Source organism: Chrysemys picta, chromosome 3 (genome assembly GCF_011386835.1).
Source record: "Chrysemys picta bellii isolate R12L10 chromosome 3, ASM1138683v2, whole genome shotgun sequence".
NCBI classification, from domain to species: Eukaryota; Metazoa; Chordata; order Testudines; family Emydidae; genus Chrysemys; species Chrysemys picta.
The window spans coordinates 8243506-8262139 of record NC_088793.1 but is presented as its reverse complement, the minus strand read 5'-3'; the positions used below and the strand labels follow the sequence as shown (position 1 = coordinate 8262139).

Sequence of the window (18634 nt, the reverse complement as noted above, 5' to 3'; positions counted from 1 at the left end):
ATAATCAAGCTAGCCCAGCACAGACAGACAGTTAGATAACAAGTGTGAGAATACTTACAAGGGGAGATAGATTTCAATGTTTGTAATGGCCCAACCATTCCCAGTTCTTATTCAAACCGGAGTTGATTGTGTCTAGTTTGCATATCAATTCTAGCTCAGCAGTTTCTCGTTGGAGTCTGTTTTTGAAGTTTTTCTGTTGTAATATAGCCACCCGCAGGTCTGTCACTGAATGACCAGACAGGTTAAAGTGTTCTCCCACTGGTTTTTGAGTATTTTGATTCCTGATGTCAGATTTGTGTCCATTAATTCTTTTGCGTAGAGACTGTCCGGTTTGGCCAATGTACATGGCAGAGGGGCATTGCTGGCACATGATGTCATATATCACATTGGTAGATGTGCAGGTGAACGAGCCCCTGATGGTATGGCTGATGTGATTAGGTCCTATGATGATGTCACTCGCTTACAGACAACCCCCCAACCTAAAGCAAATACTCACCAGCAACCACACATCACTGAACAAAACCACTAACTCAGGAACCTATCCTTGTAACAAACCCCGATGTCAACTCTGTCCACATATCTATTCCAGGGCCTTTTGTCACTTTTAACACACTCGCTGGCGTTCACATGATTTGAAGAATTAGCTCCCGTGGGTACAGGAATGGATTAGTGTGATTCAGGACTGAGAGGCAGTGTTCTCTAGTGTAGAGTTTCTCAACCTTTTTTGATACCAGGGACTGGCTTGCTGCCTTCCTAAACTCGGTTAGGGAGATCTCTGGGACTGGCACCAGTCCACGGACCAGTGGTTGAGAAACACTGCTCTAGTGGACAGGGCACTGGACTGGAAATCAGAAGATGTGTGTGGGGTCTGTTCCCGGATCTGCTACTGCTTGCTGTGTGACCTTGGGCACATTGCGTCAGCACTCTGCACCTCTGTTTGCCTCTCTTTTCTGTTTGGAACACAAACTCTTTGGAAGAAAAACTCCCTTGATGTGTGTGTGTATGCGCGTGCAATGTGCATATGTACGTACATACAGTGTCTGGAACAATATGGCCCTCACCCCGCTCCCGTACCTCAACCCCCTACCCCAGCCCGGTGAAAGTGAATGAGGGTGGGGGAGAGTGAACAACAGAGGGAGGGGGGATGGAGCGAGCAGGGCTGAGACTCTGAGAATGGGTGGGGCCTCGGGGAAGGGACGGGCAGGGGTGTTCGGTTTTGTGCGATTAGAAAGTTGGCAACCCTAGTTATAATATAAATATATAATAAATATGTGGGGGCAGGAGAATGGATTTGGACAATCTACTTCCTGGGGCGAGTGTTCATGCTCCTAAACCTCAGGTTTTGTCTGTACTTGAGATCAGCTCTAATTTAGCTGTTGGTGGCAAGCAACTGCAGTGGCTGAGCGGGTGGAGGAGACCAGGAGAGCTGCCATTTGTATCCGTTGAGTTGACTTCGATCTCAAGCCTAGTTGGTGCAAACTGTGACTCCCATACAGCTATATCGACTGCTGGCCACTGATTGCTGAATCCCAAGTAAGACAGGGCCTTAATGCATGAAGCTGAATTTTTGAGTGGAGTGCAGTGCAGTTATACTGAGAACTAGTCTTTGTTTAATATTGCGAAGCCAAAATATAGATCTGTTTCAGAACAGCCATTTCCAGTGCAGACATGCTGTTGCTTTGCGAAATGGTGTTTTCATTAGGGTTTTTCCATTAATGTGTTGAGAGAGAGTGGGGGTTGGAGGGAGGGGGCAACCAAACACTCTGTGTATTGATGCAGTACTTAATATGTGTTCACACAGTGGCTGACATCAGCTCCAAAGGAACCCTAATAGGTAAACAAACCAAGCAGCTGAAAAGGCAACATTTTACCCAGTCTGCCATTATAGCTCTAGTGGTTAACCTTAGCGATGGCAAAGGAGCGATTGTTTTGCTGAGCAGGTTTGCATCAGAGAGAATTTGCATTAGATTTTTTTTAATTGATCTAATTAGCTTGTTTTTGCTTCCATCACTCTGTCCTTTATCTGCTTCTGTGAACAAGCAGAATATTGTCATTTTACAGAAATCATAGAATATCAGGGTTGGAAGGGGCCTCAGGAGGTCATCTAGTCCAACCCCCTGCTCAAAGCAGGACCAATCCCTAGATAGATTTTTACCCCAGTTCCCTAAATGGCCCCCTCAAAGATTGAACTCTCAACCTTGGGTTTAGCAGGCTAATGCTCAAACCACTGAGCTATCCCTCCTCCCTGGTTTCTTGTAAATTTCAATACTTTGATCAGAGAGCAGAGCAGGACAACACAAGGCCTGTTTGCATCTCAGATGAACACAATCCCCTGGGATGGTGCATCATCCTATGGAGTATTCAGCATGCGAAGTGTTACAGGCCTTGTTCTGAGCCGTCAGGGTCAAAACGTTTTCAAACCAAGCCATTGGAGTTATTTTTAGGCTAAGTTAAATTTTTGGCCTGTCAGCCTTGGCAAGTGTTGCTGCAAAATAAACTGAATTTATAATAAAAAGAAACAACGAATGTATTACATCAAGGGTTTAACTCAAGCCAAGGATTTCAGCTAAGGCTGCAATTCTGTCCTTAATTCAGCCTAGTTGGGCATAAAGAAGATATTACCAAGGTCACAATCCTGTAACAGAGGACTCCAGTGGGAGGGATGCGATTACAGTCCGTGGCTCTGGCCTGGCATAACACTTACTCATTTGAGTAAAGTTACTCAAATGAGTAAGTGTTCATGGGATCAGGGCCTGTGTGAGCAGCAGTAGTAGTCAGAACTCTGTTTCCTGGCTTTGTGGATGTAAGCTAAACTTTTAACTTAACTTCAGTGTCACGTTTCTTGATGTGAATTTTCTTGAAATGTGTACAGTATAAATAAAAAGCATGTTAAGTTAAAAAAAAAAAGAGGATGGAAAGATGCTGCTTGGTACATCTATTTTGTAAAGGAAATATTTAAAAACATTGAACAACAAATGTATATCTTAAAAAACCAACACCCCACCCCCAAAAAAACCACCTTGTAATTGGAGCACATGATACAGCAGTTTGTTTTCCAGTCCTTAGTTTTTAAAGGGTTTTTTTCTTATGATTACTGTTGCTTTTGGCATTGATTTTTATTTCAAACTTGACAAATAAGAGGAATAAAATTAGATCTGTGGTCATCAGTTAGCTTGTTGGTTTCTGACCAGAGTTTCTCTGCTGTTGATTATTCTTGTTTCTCATAAATTAGGACAACTGACTCTGCTTTTCATTCTCACTGGCACAAAGGAGGAATTATTGATTGGCTATGCTAATATTGCTGAAAAGATTTCAGGAACAGCTTTCATCTTGGTAATAGTGACGCAAACATTAGCAAAAATGACTGCTTGCTGTATAAAGATTGGTTTCTCATGGCACTTCTGTTTAAACACAGATGTATCATTTACTTCAGAATAGACGCATTAACCAATAAATAGCAAGCACAATGGATCATGAGATAGGTTTGAATTCAGGATCTTTAGCATCACAGCACACATCTCTACTACATGAGCTAAAGGAGAAACTCCATAAACAGTAGCAGTAGTAGGCCATTACCCTCTAAGGGACCAGCTACTGGAAAGGAGACAGAGACATGCACTCTCGCTCTCTCTCTCTCGCTCTTCACTAGTATATTGCACAAGATTTGAAAGGAGCATGCATAAAAGGCATTTAAAGATGTAGGGTGAGGTTTTCAAAAGGACTCAGTGTTGGTCTAACTCTGCTCCCTTTGAAGTCAATGGAAGTTTTATCACTGCCTGCAGTGGGGGCAGGGCTTATGCCAGTGTTGAGTTCTTTTGAAAATCCCACCCTTAGAGCCCAACTTTATGAAGCCAGTGGGAGTCGAGAGTGATTGTCATCTTGCAGGATCTGACCCTTTGAGAGTATCTGGCTGGTTTGTCAAGCCATACAAAGCTGAGTAAGTGTGTCCTAGAATCATAGAAATGTTCGAGGACTCTTCCAGCTCTAAGGTCATTTAGTCCAGCGCCCCACACCGAGACAAGACCATGTAAACCTAGACCGTCCCTGTCAGGCGTTTGTCTAACCTGTTCTTAGAAACCTACAGTGACGGGGATTCCACAGCCCCCCATGGAAGCCTGTTCCAGTAGTTAACTATCTTTATAGCTAGAAAGCTTTTCCTAATATCTAACCTAAATCTCCCTTGCTGCAAACTGAGCCACTTACTTCTTGTCCTACTTTCATTGGACATGCAGAATAATTGATCACCGTCCTCTTTATAACAGCCCTTAACCATACTGGAAGACTGTTATCAGGTCTCTCTTCCCCCACCCTCTCCTTCTTTTCTCAAGACTAAACGTGCCCAGTTTTTAAAACTTTCTTCATAGGTTTTCTAAACCTTTGATAATTTTTGCTGCAGTCCCTTGGACTCTCTCCAATTTATCTACATCTTTGTTAAAGGGTGGTGCCCAGCACTGGACACTGTACTCCAGCTGAGGCCTCACCAGTGCCATGTAGATCAGGACAGTTACCTTCCATGTCTTATGTCTGACACTCCTGTTAATACACCCCAGAATAATAATATCCTTTTTCTCAAATGCATCACATTGTGTCTCTAATATCCTGGGAGCAACACAGCTACAATAACACTGCATCACATTGTTGACTCGTATTCAATTTGTGATCCACTGTACCTGTATACCCAAATCCTTATCAGCAGTACTACTGCATAGCCAGTTATTTCCCATTTTATAGTTGTGCATTTGATTTTTCCTTCCCAAGTGTAGTGCTTTTCACTTGTCTTTACTGAATTTCATCAAGTTGATTTCAGAGGAATACTTCTTTTTGGCAAGGTTGTTTTGAATTTTAATCCTTTTATCCAAAGTTCTAGCAAACCCCTTCCAGCTTGGTATCATCTGGTGATTTTATAAGCACACTTTCCATTCCGTTATCTAAGTCATTAAGGAAAATACCTTATCCTTTCTGCTTTTGTCCCTACTTGCTTGTGTTATTCTTTTGTACTTCTCCTTAGCAATTTGTCCATTCTTTCCTCTTTTTGTAGGATTCCTTTTTTTATTGTCAAGTAATCAATATAGCTCCTGAATCAGAAGCTCTTTAGCCTCTTACTAGTCTTCCTATCTTTTCTTTGCATTGGGATAGTTTGCTGTTGCTCCTTTAACATCTCTTTGAGAGACTGCCAGCTTTCCTGAACTTTTTTCCGTTAGATTTTCTTCTCATGGGTCTTTAGGTAGCAGCTCTCTTAGTTTGTTAAAGTCTGCATTTTTGAAGTCCATTGTCCTTATTCTCAAAAAGAAGAACAGGAGTACTTGTGGCACCTTAGAGACTAACAAATTTATTAGAGCATAAGCTTTCGTGGACTACAGCCCACTTCTTCGGATGCATAGAAGTGGGCTGTAGTCCACGAAAGCTTATGCTCTAATAAATTTGTTAGTCTCTAAGGTGCCACAAGTACTCCTGTTCTTCTTTTTGCGGATACAGACTAACACGGCTGTTACTCTGAAACCTGTCCTTATTCTGCTGCTCTTACTCCTTCTTTTACGTAGAATCATGAAATCTGTTATTTCATGATCACTTTCACCCAAACTGCCTTCCACCTTCAAATTTGCAACCAGTTCCTCTGTTAGTCAGGATCAAGTCTAAAATGGTTTTCCTGCTGCCTATTTCCTCCACCTTGTGAAACACAAGGTTATTCCCAATACATTCCAAAGAACTTATGGGAAATTTTGTATTTTGTTGTATTTCTTTTCTAACAGATGTCTGGGTAGTTAAAGTCCCCCACTACTGCCAGATCATTTGTTTTGGGAATTTCTGGGTGTGTCATTGAGTGTAGAAAGCCATGAGGTAATATCTGGAAGGGGTTGTCTCTCAAATTGGTTTAAGTGTTTAATTTTTTTTTTAAATAACCCACTTTTAAAAATATAGCTTAATAACTTAAGAGAACGGGTGGCCTGGATTTTAGCAGTGCTAGAAAGAAAGCTAATTAACCACCCTTAAGATATAGCCTTTCCTACCCATACATACATCTAAAACTCTCATCCAGGCTCTCACCATCTTGTGTCTCGAATACTGCAACATCCTGTTCTCTGGCCTTGACAAATGCAATCTTACCCCGCTCATATCTATTGAGATTGCTGCTGCAAAGATCATTCTCCTAGCCCATCACTTTGCCATGTTACCCCCTCTTTTCTCTCCCCCCTTCTCTAATGAATCAAATATAAGCTGCTTGTCTTCGCATCCAAGGTTCTACACAACCTATCACCTCTGATTCAGCAGTGAGATGTCGATCCCCATATCCGATCAGCCCATGATGCCAGCATCCTTTGCCCACTTGTTAAATTTTTAAACAAGTACCTTCATGCTTACTCCTATGCTGCCCCTCACCCTTGGGAGGAGCTTCCTGTAAACATCTATAAAGCTACTTCATTGTCCTTCAAATCCTTCTTTAAAAGTCTCTCCTTTGCTCTGTTGTCTACAAAAAACTTAACAGTTAGACTGCTGGTGTGCTGAGACCACTGTGTATCATGCTGACCAATGTTGCCTCATTGATTCCTTGTACTCCCCCCATCTCTCTGTATCCATCTGTTGATTCTTCTCTTCTGCTTAGATAGTAAACTCTTTGGGGCAGAGATCATTTTTTATTTTTCTGTTTGTGCAGCACCTAATACAGTGGAGTTCTAGTCCGTTACTGACGTGCCTAGATGCTGTGGTAGTACAAATAATATTAAAAATAAAATAAAAGGCAGCTTACATTATATGGAGAAATTGCAGGATAGTACTATCAGGTACTGTATTGAAATACCCCAAATCACCAGTTACTTTTGAAAATTCTTGTCAGTATATTTGGAATTTTGTCACTTCTTTGTTTAAATAAGTATGGTTGTATTTTAAAACCCCCTAATTGGAGAGTATCAGAGGGGTAGCCGTGTTAGTCTGGATCTGTAAAAAGCGACAGAGTCCTGTGGCACCTTATAGACTAACAGACGTATTGGAGCATAAGCTTCCGTGGGTGAATACTCACTTCGTCAGATGCATGTAGAGTGGTAGCAAATGGGATATTGTAACCCTCACTGCTTAGGAATTTGATTAAAGCTGTGGGGAAGGGATTTGCAAACACTTTCCTAATGCGGACCACATCTTAATAGAATGGGTGTCTAAAGTACACTTACCTCTTATGTCCTCTTGCATGGACCCCACCTCCTTCCGTCGACAATCCCATAACATCACTGCAATAGCAATTGCATTCATGGGACAATGATAATAGTTTTTTTGTTTTTTTTAAAAAGCTTCTTTTAATGGAGCTGGAAACAAAGAGCGCCACTGGCCTGCCATGCGACCAGTCGCCTAGTGGCCTCCCAACCACAATCTGGGAATCTCTACACTAATGGAAGGTCTTAAATCAACACTGATGCAAAATGGAAGAGGTACCAAACACAGAAGTCCAACTGCAAAGGGAGATGATGAATTTTTTTTTTTTGTGAGGGGGAGATGTTACATCCAACAAGATGAGTTATTTCCAATTAATGTAAAGTCATATACAGAGAGAGAGAGAGTAGATAGCACAGACGCAAATGTGAGGGGGTGGGGCAGCTATCTAGAAATCAGAGGATGCTAAAGGAGTAACTGAAAATCATCTAACTGTGTCATACTGCCAAAAAAAAAAAAAATCAGTTCTCCCCTGTATAGAGAGTGCTCTCATAATAACAAGGCTGGTGATGCTCCCGTGCACAGAGCCCTATGAAGATCATATCTGGAGTAGTGGGTGCTGTGCTTAACCTTATTGTTTGAGGGTATTGGGGAAAAAACAGAGAACCAGATTTAAAAGCTATGGGGGCAGGGGAAACTAAGGAAGCTCAATCCATATTGTATAGAAGAAAAGGGATATAGAGGGTGAGGGCTTGTGTGAGAGAAATACTTCCAAGGTGGTAATACACATGGTCTCTTTCTCCACTTGCGGTGCTTTCTACTTAAGCTTCCTTTACAAGTTGGTGGGACAAGGCGTAAACTGAAGGTGGTACCGTGTTCTGGTGGGAGATTAGGGAGAAGATGTTAAATGTTAAGAGTAATTGGCTGCTGGACTAGTTTACTATTCAGTGGTCACCGGATTCCTGCTGTCTGGCATTCCTGTGTATGAATCATTCATTACCTGGTTGTAAGCTGCTCCCCCTGTCAGGTTCCTGATTGGTGTTTCTCTTTTGTGTACAGGTGCAAAGTAGCTCAACATGAGTGGCCTTGGGGACAGTTCAACAGACCCTGCTAACCCTGATTCCCGGAAGAGGAAGGGGTCGCCGTGTGATACGTTGGCCCAGAGGTACGTGCGCTGTTCCAAATCCATTTCTCCCACGTGGCTACTTTGTCATTCTAACCACATCGTTCTGTCCCGTCTGCTTGAGCAGATGGAGCAGGTTTCATCTACTCATAAATGTTCACACTTCCCACCAGAACTCAGCTCTACTTGTGTTAGTGATTGTGGTGGAAGAGGGAACATGATGGAAATATAACTTCCCATCTGCTCGTCTTGCTTTTAGGTGGCAACTGATGATAGAGGCTCATTATCAAAGTTGATTGATTGATTTATAAATTGAGAGCACTTGGTGGTGGCATGGGGAGATAGCGAGAGGGCTTTCTTGGTATGAGTTAGGGATAGCTGCATTACTTGTGAATGTCAAAGCCGTGTGAGAGTTCTTCAGGCCAGCCCAAGGCTAATGCCTCCCTACTGGATGCTCCAGCAATGCATATTTCTGTCAGGTTCCAAAGACCTTGGTGATGAGATTCTTTTACACCATGCTACATTCAGGAGACACGTTAGTCTAAATTATAGTCCTTTCCATGTAATTGTCCAAACAGCCCTAATGGCAGATTCCTTTCATAATTCAGCTTGCTCTAGAAATGTACTCTTTGTGTGTGGCTTTCCCAGTAATTTTTCCATTATGCTGCCAGTTGGTTAATGGTAAGCAAATCCTACATGTATGTCATCGTGATTTATGTAGTTGTGAGCATTGTAGCTAAAATGGTGGCACTGGTGTGAATCTGTCAAGTCTGGCTGTTTCCTTTTTGATGCACCCTATGTTAGGAAAGAGTTTTTTGCATATTAGTGCCACGGTTAAGTGTGTGCCACTGCTACCTATGAAGCTGTTTTGCTCATGTGCAGTGACAATGCTCAGTGTTTGCTTTCTGTCAATTTTGCACATGTATGGACATTTTGTATTTGACTGAAGTTGTGACAGTTTCTAGACTGTAAATATAAGAGGCAGTAAGTTAATCTAGTAAAGAGATTTAAGATGATTCTGTTTATTAACTTCAAATATTTTCTACTCACCTTTTCAGTGACTGCCTCTCCCCTCCTCTAGCAGTGAATCTTCTACAGAATTTCCAGGTCTTCCAGCAGTGCCTAATTACAATGGTGACTTGGGTTCATAGCCTAACAACGCCATCAAGTTAAAAAAAAATAATCAAACAAACAATACAGTTGGTGTAAACTGCAGTAATTCTATAAGAAACACTTGTTTGGTAGCACTTATTTCCATCCCTAGCAAAGACTTTATGGTACTGTGAGACATTTGCCATTTCTGCCATTGTGTAGGAGAGCAGATCTTTGAATCAAAACTCTACCACCTGTACTAGGCCTGCATAAAACCCTGAGTCTGCCTTAGAGCCCAGTCCCATTAATTCTAGTGTTTCAAGCGGAGCCAGATCATTCCCTTTGTCCCTGTAACGGGGTTGGAACTCACCATCACTCACCATCACAGCGCCTCCTGCTGGTCATCCTCGGGAATTAGGTCTCCCAGCCTTGGAACGCCCTCTGCAGGCCGGTGATCCGCCTTGCCACTGGCCCCGCGTCCCTCCCAGGACCCCGGTGCCCTGTTATCTGGGGCGCTGCCCCCCTGGCAGTAACCCCTCAGCCTTAGGGTCTCCCCTCTGTGGGGAACCTCCACCCACTATCCCCACCTCACCTCAGTGTAAGGCTACTGCCAGTCATAGTTTAGCCCCACGCCCTGGGGCAGACTGCAGTATAAGTCTACTCATCACTGGCAAGGTTGGGTTTGGACCTGCTGCCTTGGCCTACCCCTGGGCTGCCCTCTGCAAACCCCAGTACCCCTTGGCCTTCTGCTAGGCCGCAGCCTGGGGCTTTCCAGGCTGGAGCTCCTCAGCCTGTCCCCAGCCCTACTCCACTCAGGTACTCTGTCTCTAGCTCCCTGCAGCCAGGCCCTTCTGTCTCTGAAGACCGAGAGAGACTGCTCCTGGGCCTCTTGCTCACAGCCTTCTATAGGGACCAGCTGGGCCTGATTGGGGCATAGCCCAGCTGTGGCTACTTCCCCAATCAGGCCAGCTTTTCCCTGGCTGTTTTAAGCCCTTCAGGGCAGGAGCGGGGTAATCACCCCGCTACAGTCCCTCAAGCACAGTCCATGTCTAGTGTCTGTGTGGAGCGAAGAAGGCCTGTATGCCTGTCCTTGAAGGCTCCATTGCCTAAATAAATAAGAATGTGCATGGTTCTGTTTCATATATTTATTATAACTCCTTTCTTTATTAAGAAACCTGGCTCACAGCCCAATAGTAAAGCCCTTAAACCGGCCATGCATTTTCTTTTCTAACTAAAAAAACCGAGGAGTCCTTGTGGCACCTTTTGCTGATACAGACTAACACGGCTACCACGGAAACCTGTCTTTTCTAACTAGCTTTCTCATTCTCCACTCTGTGGTGATCACTCCCTCAGAAACCTTACTATACAGATACAGAAAATCCTTAAGAATATTCAGAGTCAGAGCAGGCTAGGACAGTAGAATGGATTTTACAGCTCCTTTCACACATAAGTAGGGGTCTACCAAATTCGTGACTGTGAAAATCGCGTCATGGACTGTGAAAAATGGTCTCACCCTTGAAATATGGTCTCCGGCTGCCCAGCTGTGAAGGCAGAGCAGAGAGCGATGGCTGTTATCTGGGCCCCTAGCTCTGAAGGCAGTGTTTCTGCAGCACAGAAGTAAGGGTGGCAATACCATGGCACCCTTACTTCTCTGCAGCTGCTGACGGCAGCACTGCCTCTCTCTGGCCGCCCAGCTCTGAAGGCAGAGTAGAGAGCAGTGGCTGCTGGCTGGGCGCCCAGGTCTGCAGGCAGTACTATGGCCAACAGCTGTAGAGAAATAACGGACGTATGGTATTGCCAACCTTCTGAGCTGCTGCTGGCGGTGGTGCTGCCTTGAGAGCTGGGCACCTAGGCAGCAGCTGCCGCTCTCCCGCCTCCCAGCTTCAGGCAACGCTGCCACCAGCAACAGCACAGAAGTAAGGGTGGCAATACTGCAACTCCCTAATAGGCTTGCGACCCCCTTTTGGGTCCGGGCCCCTAGTTTGAGAAACGCTGCAAAGAAATCACACATTTTTCATGGGTCAGTCATGGCATAAATAGGAAATTTCACAGATGTGTAACACATCTGCAAAATTTGCTATTTATGCCATGACCAACCCGCAAAAATTGTGTGATTTCTCTGCATTTTAAGTAGACCCCTACACATAAGGTATCGAAAAGCACTTTGCAAAGTGCTTACTGGGATACCTGTAGGCAAACGTGGCAGCTATTAGGAGCTTTCTCACCAATTTAGACACTGGAATGTGTTTCCCCGGGAGAGGGAATGTTGGCCAGTGCCCCGGCATTATATCCTCCTCTCTTCAGAAAGTGCTAATGAGATGTTTTAACTTCCACCGGTGACTGGCAGAGACAACTTCCTGCTCCACATCTTGTTCAAAGGCTGGAGTATAGCATGCTATGGAGCTACTTGAATTTCAGAATTCCTGTGTAAAAGCCTGGACGGTTTCACCGTTACTGTGATGATACTCCAGAGTCATAAAGAACAGCCCACTGCTATAATATTCTCCTGATGCTTTTATGTAGGGAAAATTGGCCTATTCTCCCTCCCACAACTTGAAAGTTGCCACAGCAACAGTGACATTAAGGTTTTTTTTCACCAAATGAGTTCACCCACAACAAGTAGCTTTTCTGCTTTTTCCCTTTTGATTTGCAAAGAGGGGAGGAAATTAATTTGACCTTAACTGAAATACCTATTCGACTCTATTGAGACGTTTACCTGCCCTTTAATAAGCAAAGAGGACCCACCTGTGTGTGAGTCTGAATGTTTTGCAAAATGACTCACTGCAGTGAACTTGGTTGCTGCTCAGTATTCATCTGCATGGCTCAATGTGGTATGTGGGGTGTTTCTGTGACTTGCTTATAAAGTGATCCACTAGATTTGCTTTAGTTGTTTTTGCAAACAGATTGATTGCAGTTTTTCTTTCTTTTTCTTTAATTCAAACTGTTACCTTTTAATTTATGAAATCTCAGACCTTTGGCATTGTGCCTCATATTTCTCTTTGGTAACTTAACAAAAAAATGTATTGGCCTCTCTACAGCATTCTCTGTTGAGTAGTTACTGTATGTTAATAGGTTTCAGGGTGGTAGCCTTGTTAGTCTGTATCAGCAAAAAGAACGAGGAGTACTTGTGGCACCTTAGAGACTAACCAATTTATTTGGGCATAAGCTTTCGTGGGCTAAAACCCCCTTGATGAAGCCTACGAAAGCTTATGCCCAAATAAATTGGTTAGTCTCTAAGGTGCCACAAGTACTCCTGTTCTTTTTGTATGTTAATAGAATATCTCCTTTGAAATGCATATGGGAGTTGGGGTGGGGAGATCACACTTTTCAGATAGATGTTCTCTTTCACGTACCTCTAGGTCCCTGCCAAGTGCATTAGATCCCTGGAGCTAATGTAATTGGGCACGGTTTAGTCCTTCCCTTGATGTAAGTGGGTCACTTCCTAGAGCACAAGTTACGTCAGATTTCACTGATACCAGTTACAAAAAGAGGATAAGATGATAGCCTGGACAGAGCCAACAATTTTGCAGAAGGTGAAACTCAAACTTGCCACTAGCCTGTTCACATTAACATTTAACTATTTGCTTGGATATGATACAGCTACCACGTTGTGGTCAGCTGCCTGCGGGGAGAATGACTAACTGTACCCACTCCTGAATTAGCAGCCAATCATTATCTGATCCTGTAAAAGTTATTGGACAGTGCTGCCTGTCTCCCTGAAAAGGCCTAGCAGTCACTTGTTATCTGTCACTTAACAGGGAGCTTGACTTAATCTAAGCTACATAGATTTGGCAAGCCAGACCAGAAATTTTATTCCTTTTCTCCACGCTGTGGAGTTGCCCGTAGTCAGGTAGTTGATTTTTTTTCAAAATACAGATTCTTCTGGGAGACCAGGTGGCTGCTGATCTGCTGTATCAGCTGATCAGAAAGTTAACGCTCTGGCTTCTCAACCCTATGTGCAGTGGTTTTGGGGAGGAGAAAGGACAACAAGGTGTAGAAAGGTGAACCTCAGTCTAATGGAGGCACCAGGGAAGAGCCAGAGTTCCAGAACGGTGAGGGGCATGATGGTCCATCTAGGAGTGTGTGCAATTGTCAGTTGTTTACAGAGCGTCCAAGCCAGAGTGAAGAAGAGCGTGCACACCTGTCAAGGCTAGCAGAAAAAAATTAATAATATTGTTTGAATTGAATACGAAAAAGGAACAAATCTGTAAACCCCGGAACATCTGTGCAGTGTATGCATAGAGTTCCCTATAGGTGTGGGTGTGTACTTGGCTGGATATTTGGGAATGGAATAATCTCTAAGCAGTAGCTGCAGACCTATCAGGGTGCTGCTAGCTGTACGCTGGTCGTAAACATTTTGTATGTGTCCACTTTTAACAGTGACTACCACATACAGAAGATGAAACTGATCACTTTTTGCAGCCTTTGGCTTGTTCCTCTGCACAACCTCCCGCACTTGCCAGACAGAACTTGACTGCATGCTCAGATAATTTTCAGTCCCCAACATATTCCTTTTAATTTTCCCTGTCTCTTTCCATCTGATGAATAGACCTTGTAGCATTTGTCTTATGATCTGGAAACTGTTCTAGTTCAGTTTCAAAATTGTGGCCTGTTTGTGACCTACCATTCGTGTCACACCAGCTTGTTAATTACTGAGAATAATCCATTTTTAGACAGTATTTTCTGAAATCATTTATTATTCTGTGTCCTTCTAAAGGTTGCAAGGAAGGTGATTTGACTGTTTTTATAAGGACTTTTATTTAGCAAATAGTGTGTATATGTACATTTTTACTTACTAGTCCATTATACTGCTAACAGTATAAGGCCTATGATGCACATTTGAGCAGTTCTGATTCCACCCAGTAGAGGTTAGTGATAGAGAGGGGGGCATGTGTGTGTCACAGCACAGTTCATTACACACTTTTCCTGCTCGCAGTGTCTCTGGCACAGAAATATGTTCTAGTCTCTAGAGGGACTCTCATGAGAGCCAAGTTACAGCTCAGCTGTTTGCAGTTTGTCCACACCTCTGAATTTTGCCATAAGGAAAGAGTTCATGGAGAAGTATTTGGCCCTCTCCTTTGGCTCTGACCTCAAGGAGCAGAGCTGCTGTTGGCATTTGTTGGGATGATACCAATAGCAATACTGCTTTTCATCCCAGTCCTGCCACTGTTGATTCACATTTTATTTTTAGTTGACTTCGCTGGGCTTTGTTGATCCTTTGTGTGTGAAGTTAGGACTGCTTTGCACCAGCTTGAATGCTGGCTTTGGCAAACCAAGTGGCTTTGCAGGTTTATAGTTCACTTTCTGAAATAAGCAAGGAGTCCTGAATGTTGGTTTTTATAAAGAGATCTTCTTCGAGGAAATGTATGATTTGAGTCTGCATTGTGCTTGTCTTCCTGGGCTTTCATTCTGTGACTCATTCTGCATAAAAATAGACAAGGGCCTGAGCCAAATCATCCTGCGTTTTGTAGACATTCAGATTGCAGCTTAGTCCTGTCTCTAAGCAGAAAAGTTTCTGGGTGCGTATTAGAGACACTCATGCCTGTTTGGGGGAAGCAGTGGGAACGTCATTAACCTGGAGTTTTGTTTTGTCACAGCAATGAAAAGCGACGCCGGGAGCAGGAGAATAAATACTTAGAGGAGCTGGCGGAGCTGCTCTCGGCAAACATTGGTGACATCGACACCCTGAGTGTCAAGCCAGACAAATGCAAGATTCTAAAGAAGACAGTCGACCAAATCCAGCAGATGAAGAGGTTGGAACAAGGTAAGGCTTGAATTGAACTCTGTGGCTGTGAGCCTGATAGAAAGACCATGCTAAGGTTCCATCTGCAGCATTGATTAAGTTACAAACAATAACCATGACAGACACAATTCTCGTTTTTCTTCTTCCATGAAAGAAAGTATCATTTGTTTCTGCAGATGGTTACTTGAAGTCATAATATTCTGTTTGTGATGATGTCCTCGTTTCCAGAGTGATCTGTTAAGCGCTATAAGGCTGCACACGTTAATGCTGAGCATTTATCTGGTTTATCCTGGAAGTGCTTTACCAGCACTGAGCCCAATTCTAATTCACAGAAGTCATCCTTCCTCCTATGAGCATTCCCATTAATTTGAACAGGACTGCTCTTAAAAGTGAAGTTTACAGGATCAAGTGTGTTAACTAATGAATCTCTGATGTCACTGTGAGGTAGGTACATATGCATTAAACCCATTTTAAAGATGGGTAGGATGAGAGGCTGAGGAGGGCGTGGCTTTTGGACCTGGGATTAGATTTTAGAAATTTTTCCTGGCTCCCAGTCTTGTGCTTGTATTCTAGACCAGACTTCTCTTCTATGTGACTTTAAGCAAGGAGAAAGTACCAGAAACAATGAACTCTTTAAAGACCAACTTTTGTGCCATTGTCCCTAGTCATTTAAAAAGAGGAAGGAGACATTCAGAATGCCCTCTGAATAGAACGCTTTTTCCAAGCTTTCCACATGGCATGAGGAGGTCTTTAAAGAAAAAAAGGGGATATCAGTTTGTCAATAAATGAAAGCTTTGCTTTGCATCCCAAGGAGTTCTGCAATGCTGAAGATCTGGGGATGTGGGGCAGTGGTTTAGTTGTTACAGCAATAGGACTGGGAGTCAGGCGATCTGGGTTTTCTGCCCAGCTTTGCCACATGCTCGCATTGTGTGACCTTGAGCGATTAATTTAACTTCATCTTACATGGTTCCCCATTTGCAAAATGAATCTAAACATTACCTATCCATCCATCACTGATGTGTCTGGGCACCATAAACAAAATTAAGAGAAGAATCATTTCTGTCTGAAAAAGCCGTTGTGTCGACAGGGATAATTCTCCCGTCCTTCACCTTTGTGTGGCTAAATTTATTGTTAGAAAAGCACTTTGGTATCCTCAGATGAAAGTCACTTGAAGTATTCCTTTCGGGGCTGAAGTTCGCCCCTGTGCAGATCAAGCCCAAACCATATGTGCCACATAAATCCAAAGGGCTTAAGAAACCGGGCATAAGTGCTGCATATAGAACCCACAAGTGAGTATGTGTTATAGGTCCACTTCTGTGCCAGTGTGCAGAGGATATGAGTTGTTACAGCCCCCAGCTGTGCTCACTCTGTAGCAGCTCATGCTTTTAGCTCTGGAGGTGCCCGGTTGGGGCAGCCATCACTTAGTCCTTGGGGTGAATTTCACCCATTAGTAACAGCGGTAAGACAGGCTTGCCCAAGCTTCATCCAATTCCTTTTGCCAAAATTCATGCTGGACATTTTCAGACTTAAATATTGTTGCCTTGTAACAGATGTTGAAGATTTCATAAACACCGTACTTGGCTTGTGTCTCTGTGCGCGCTAACTTCAATCCTATTTAGTTCTTCAGTGAGTATACCATTTTAGGTTGTATGTGCTGGCGCCACTGGCATGGATCCTCCTCACACACTTATTATTTTAGGAATGGAAATGCAGAACGCAGACTCCATAGAGTTAAAAAGGGGGAAAGGGGGGCAGTTGTGAAACATTCATCTCTGATTAAGTGTTTTGTGTGTTAGCCGTACTGTCGTTGCGAAGGAACAGGGAGCCTGTTTTCAGATTTCATTCAGGTTACAGCTGAAATCTGAAAAGAATTTCGTAGTGGGTAAATACTTAAGAGGTTCTTAGTTACTGGACTTCAGTATTCATTAGTTTTCTTGACATTGCACAGCAGGGCTGAACATTAACTAGGACAAGCGCTACTTAAAAATATTGTTCCTTGAACTTTGTTCTGTATTACCGGCTTATTTGGTACTGCACCACACTGCTGAAGAAATGAAATTTCACCTCTGCATTTTCTTAGCTAACAAACATTTCATTGCAGAGGCATTTAGCCTGAGAAGGTGATGGAGAGATGTTGAAATGTCAGTACATTTGTGCTGGGGTCAAGAGAAGCTTTTTCAATACTTGCATTTGTACTGAATGTTACACGTGTGGTGGTTGTTTTCTTATCTCCTTTCTGTTCTCCCCTTGTCTTTATTTCTATGTAGCCCCAGTCAAAGAATCGCTTAGTATCAGCTGATTGCTTAGGTTCTGGTTTTGCTTCGGAAGCATTGTGAATGGGAGAGCATCTACTGCAGAGCCAGAGGACTGGCGTTATGATCTGTTTAGAGCAAGGGAAGCCAAAGCTCTGCCTGAGGAAAAAGGGTCACATGCATCTTGTGAGTGCATTTAATGTGGCCTATGACAGCACTCAAAGGCACAGTGAAAGCTTTCACAGGTACAGCCCTTGATGCCACAGCTGGGCGATAGCAGCCAAGAGTATGCTTATTGCCATAGGGATAGAGATGGGACTGAGACTTGAGGCTTATGCAGAAATAGTGGAGCATTTTACATCAACATGGGGCAAGGACTACATTGGGTGGTCGAGTCAAGTCAGCAGCTTGATGTGTTGCAATGCGTTGGACAGATGAAGTCTAAGAACACCCATCTGTAATCATTGTGCAGCCTAATGGGTTAAGATGGGCTCGCGCGCGCACTCTCTTGAATGAAAAGCTGTGTATTTGTGGTATCAAGACATTTAAGTGGCACGTACCCACTTGGCAGTGGTGTGATGTTAAGGAATTAATTAGTTTTACGACCCCTACATGTGTGAGAGAGAGCGTGAGAATGTGTGCTAGTTTGTTGTGCGCTCTTCATTCCTGTGCTGCGACTCCTAATGCACTGCAACTGGTGTACACTAACACAAGAATTACAAATCCACATCCCACATGCAGGTGTTCAAATGGGCACCTAGATATGTAAAGCTTGTCTTACGTTACAAACACCTATATATATATATAGTGATTGCATGTAGGCAAGACAAGCTTTTAAAAAACCACACATGCACCTAAAAGCTCATCTGAGCATCCAGTTGGTTGTCTGTTAGGGAGCCCACCTGTGGAATATAACTTGTTTGCCAGCAATGACCAGAGTATGGCAGGGTTCTTGGCACTGGGACACAAACCTGTTGGCATCTTTGGTGGACAGCACAACACTAACACAGGGAAATATACAAACGATCATCCATTTTTATTGTTGCAATGCTTAATTTAAAAAAAAAAAAAAAACAGCAAACTAAAATAATCTGCCCAATGGGGAACATAATTAACAGGAAAAGGAGAAATGTTACATTGAACCTGCAAACAGAGCAGCAGAGGCGGAGAGAATTTAAATGAAGTAGTAGGGGACAAAATCCCTTTAAATTCTGTTAGAAAATTCCTAAATGAAAGCCTGTGTTGAGTGCAGAGCACTTATCAGAGTTCTCTGCAAATTGTGAA

General features: G+C 43.3%; 1 protein-coding gene across 20 annotated transcripts in view; it reads left to right on the top strand.

Annotated features, from left to right (window-relative positions):
• NCOA1 (nuclear receptor coactivator 1) overlaps positions 1-18634 on the top strand; it is a 338341-nt gene that overhangs the window by 191057 nt on the left and 128650 nt on the right. For all 20 annotated transcript variants that reach the window (XM_042848879.2, XM_042848877.2, XM_042848881.2 and 17 more), the window contains 2 exons: positions 8200-8305; positions 14953-15119. In XM_042848879.2, coding sequence (XP_042704813.2) covers positions 8217-8305; positions 14953-15119 — 256 coding nt within the window. In that variant the 5' untranslated portion in view covers positions 8200-8216. The remainder of the gene's footprint in view (positions 1-8199; positions 8306-14952; positions 15120-18634) is intronic.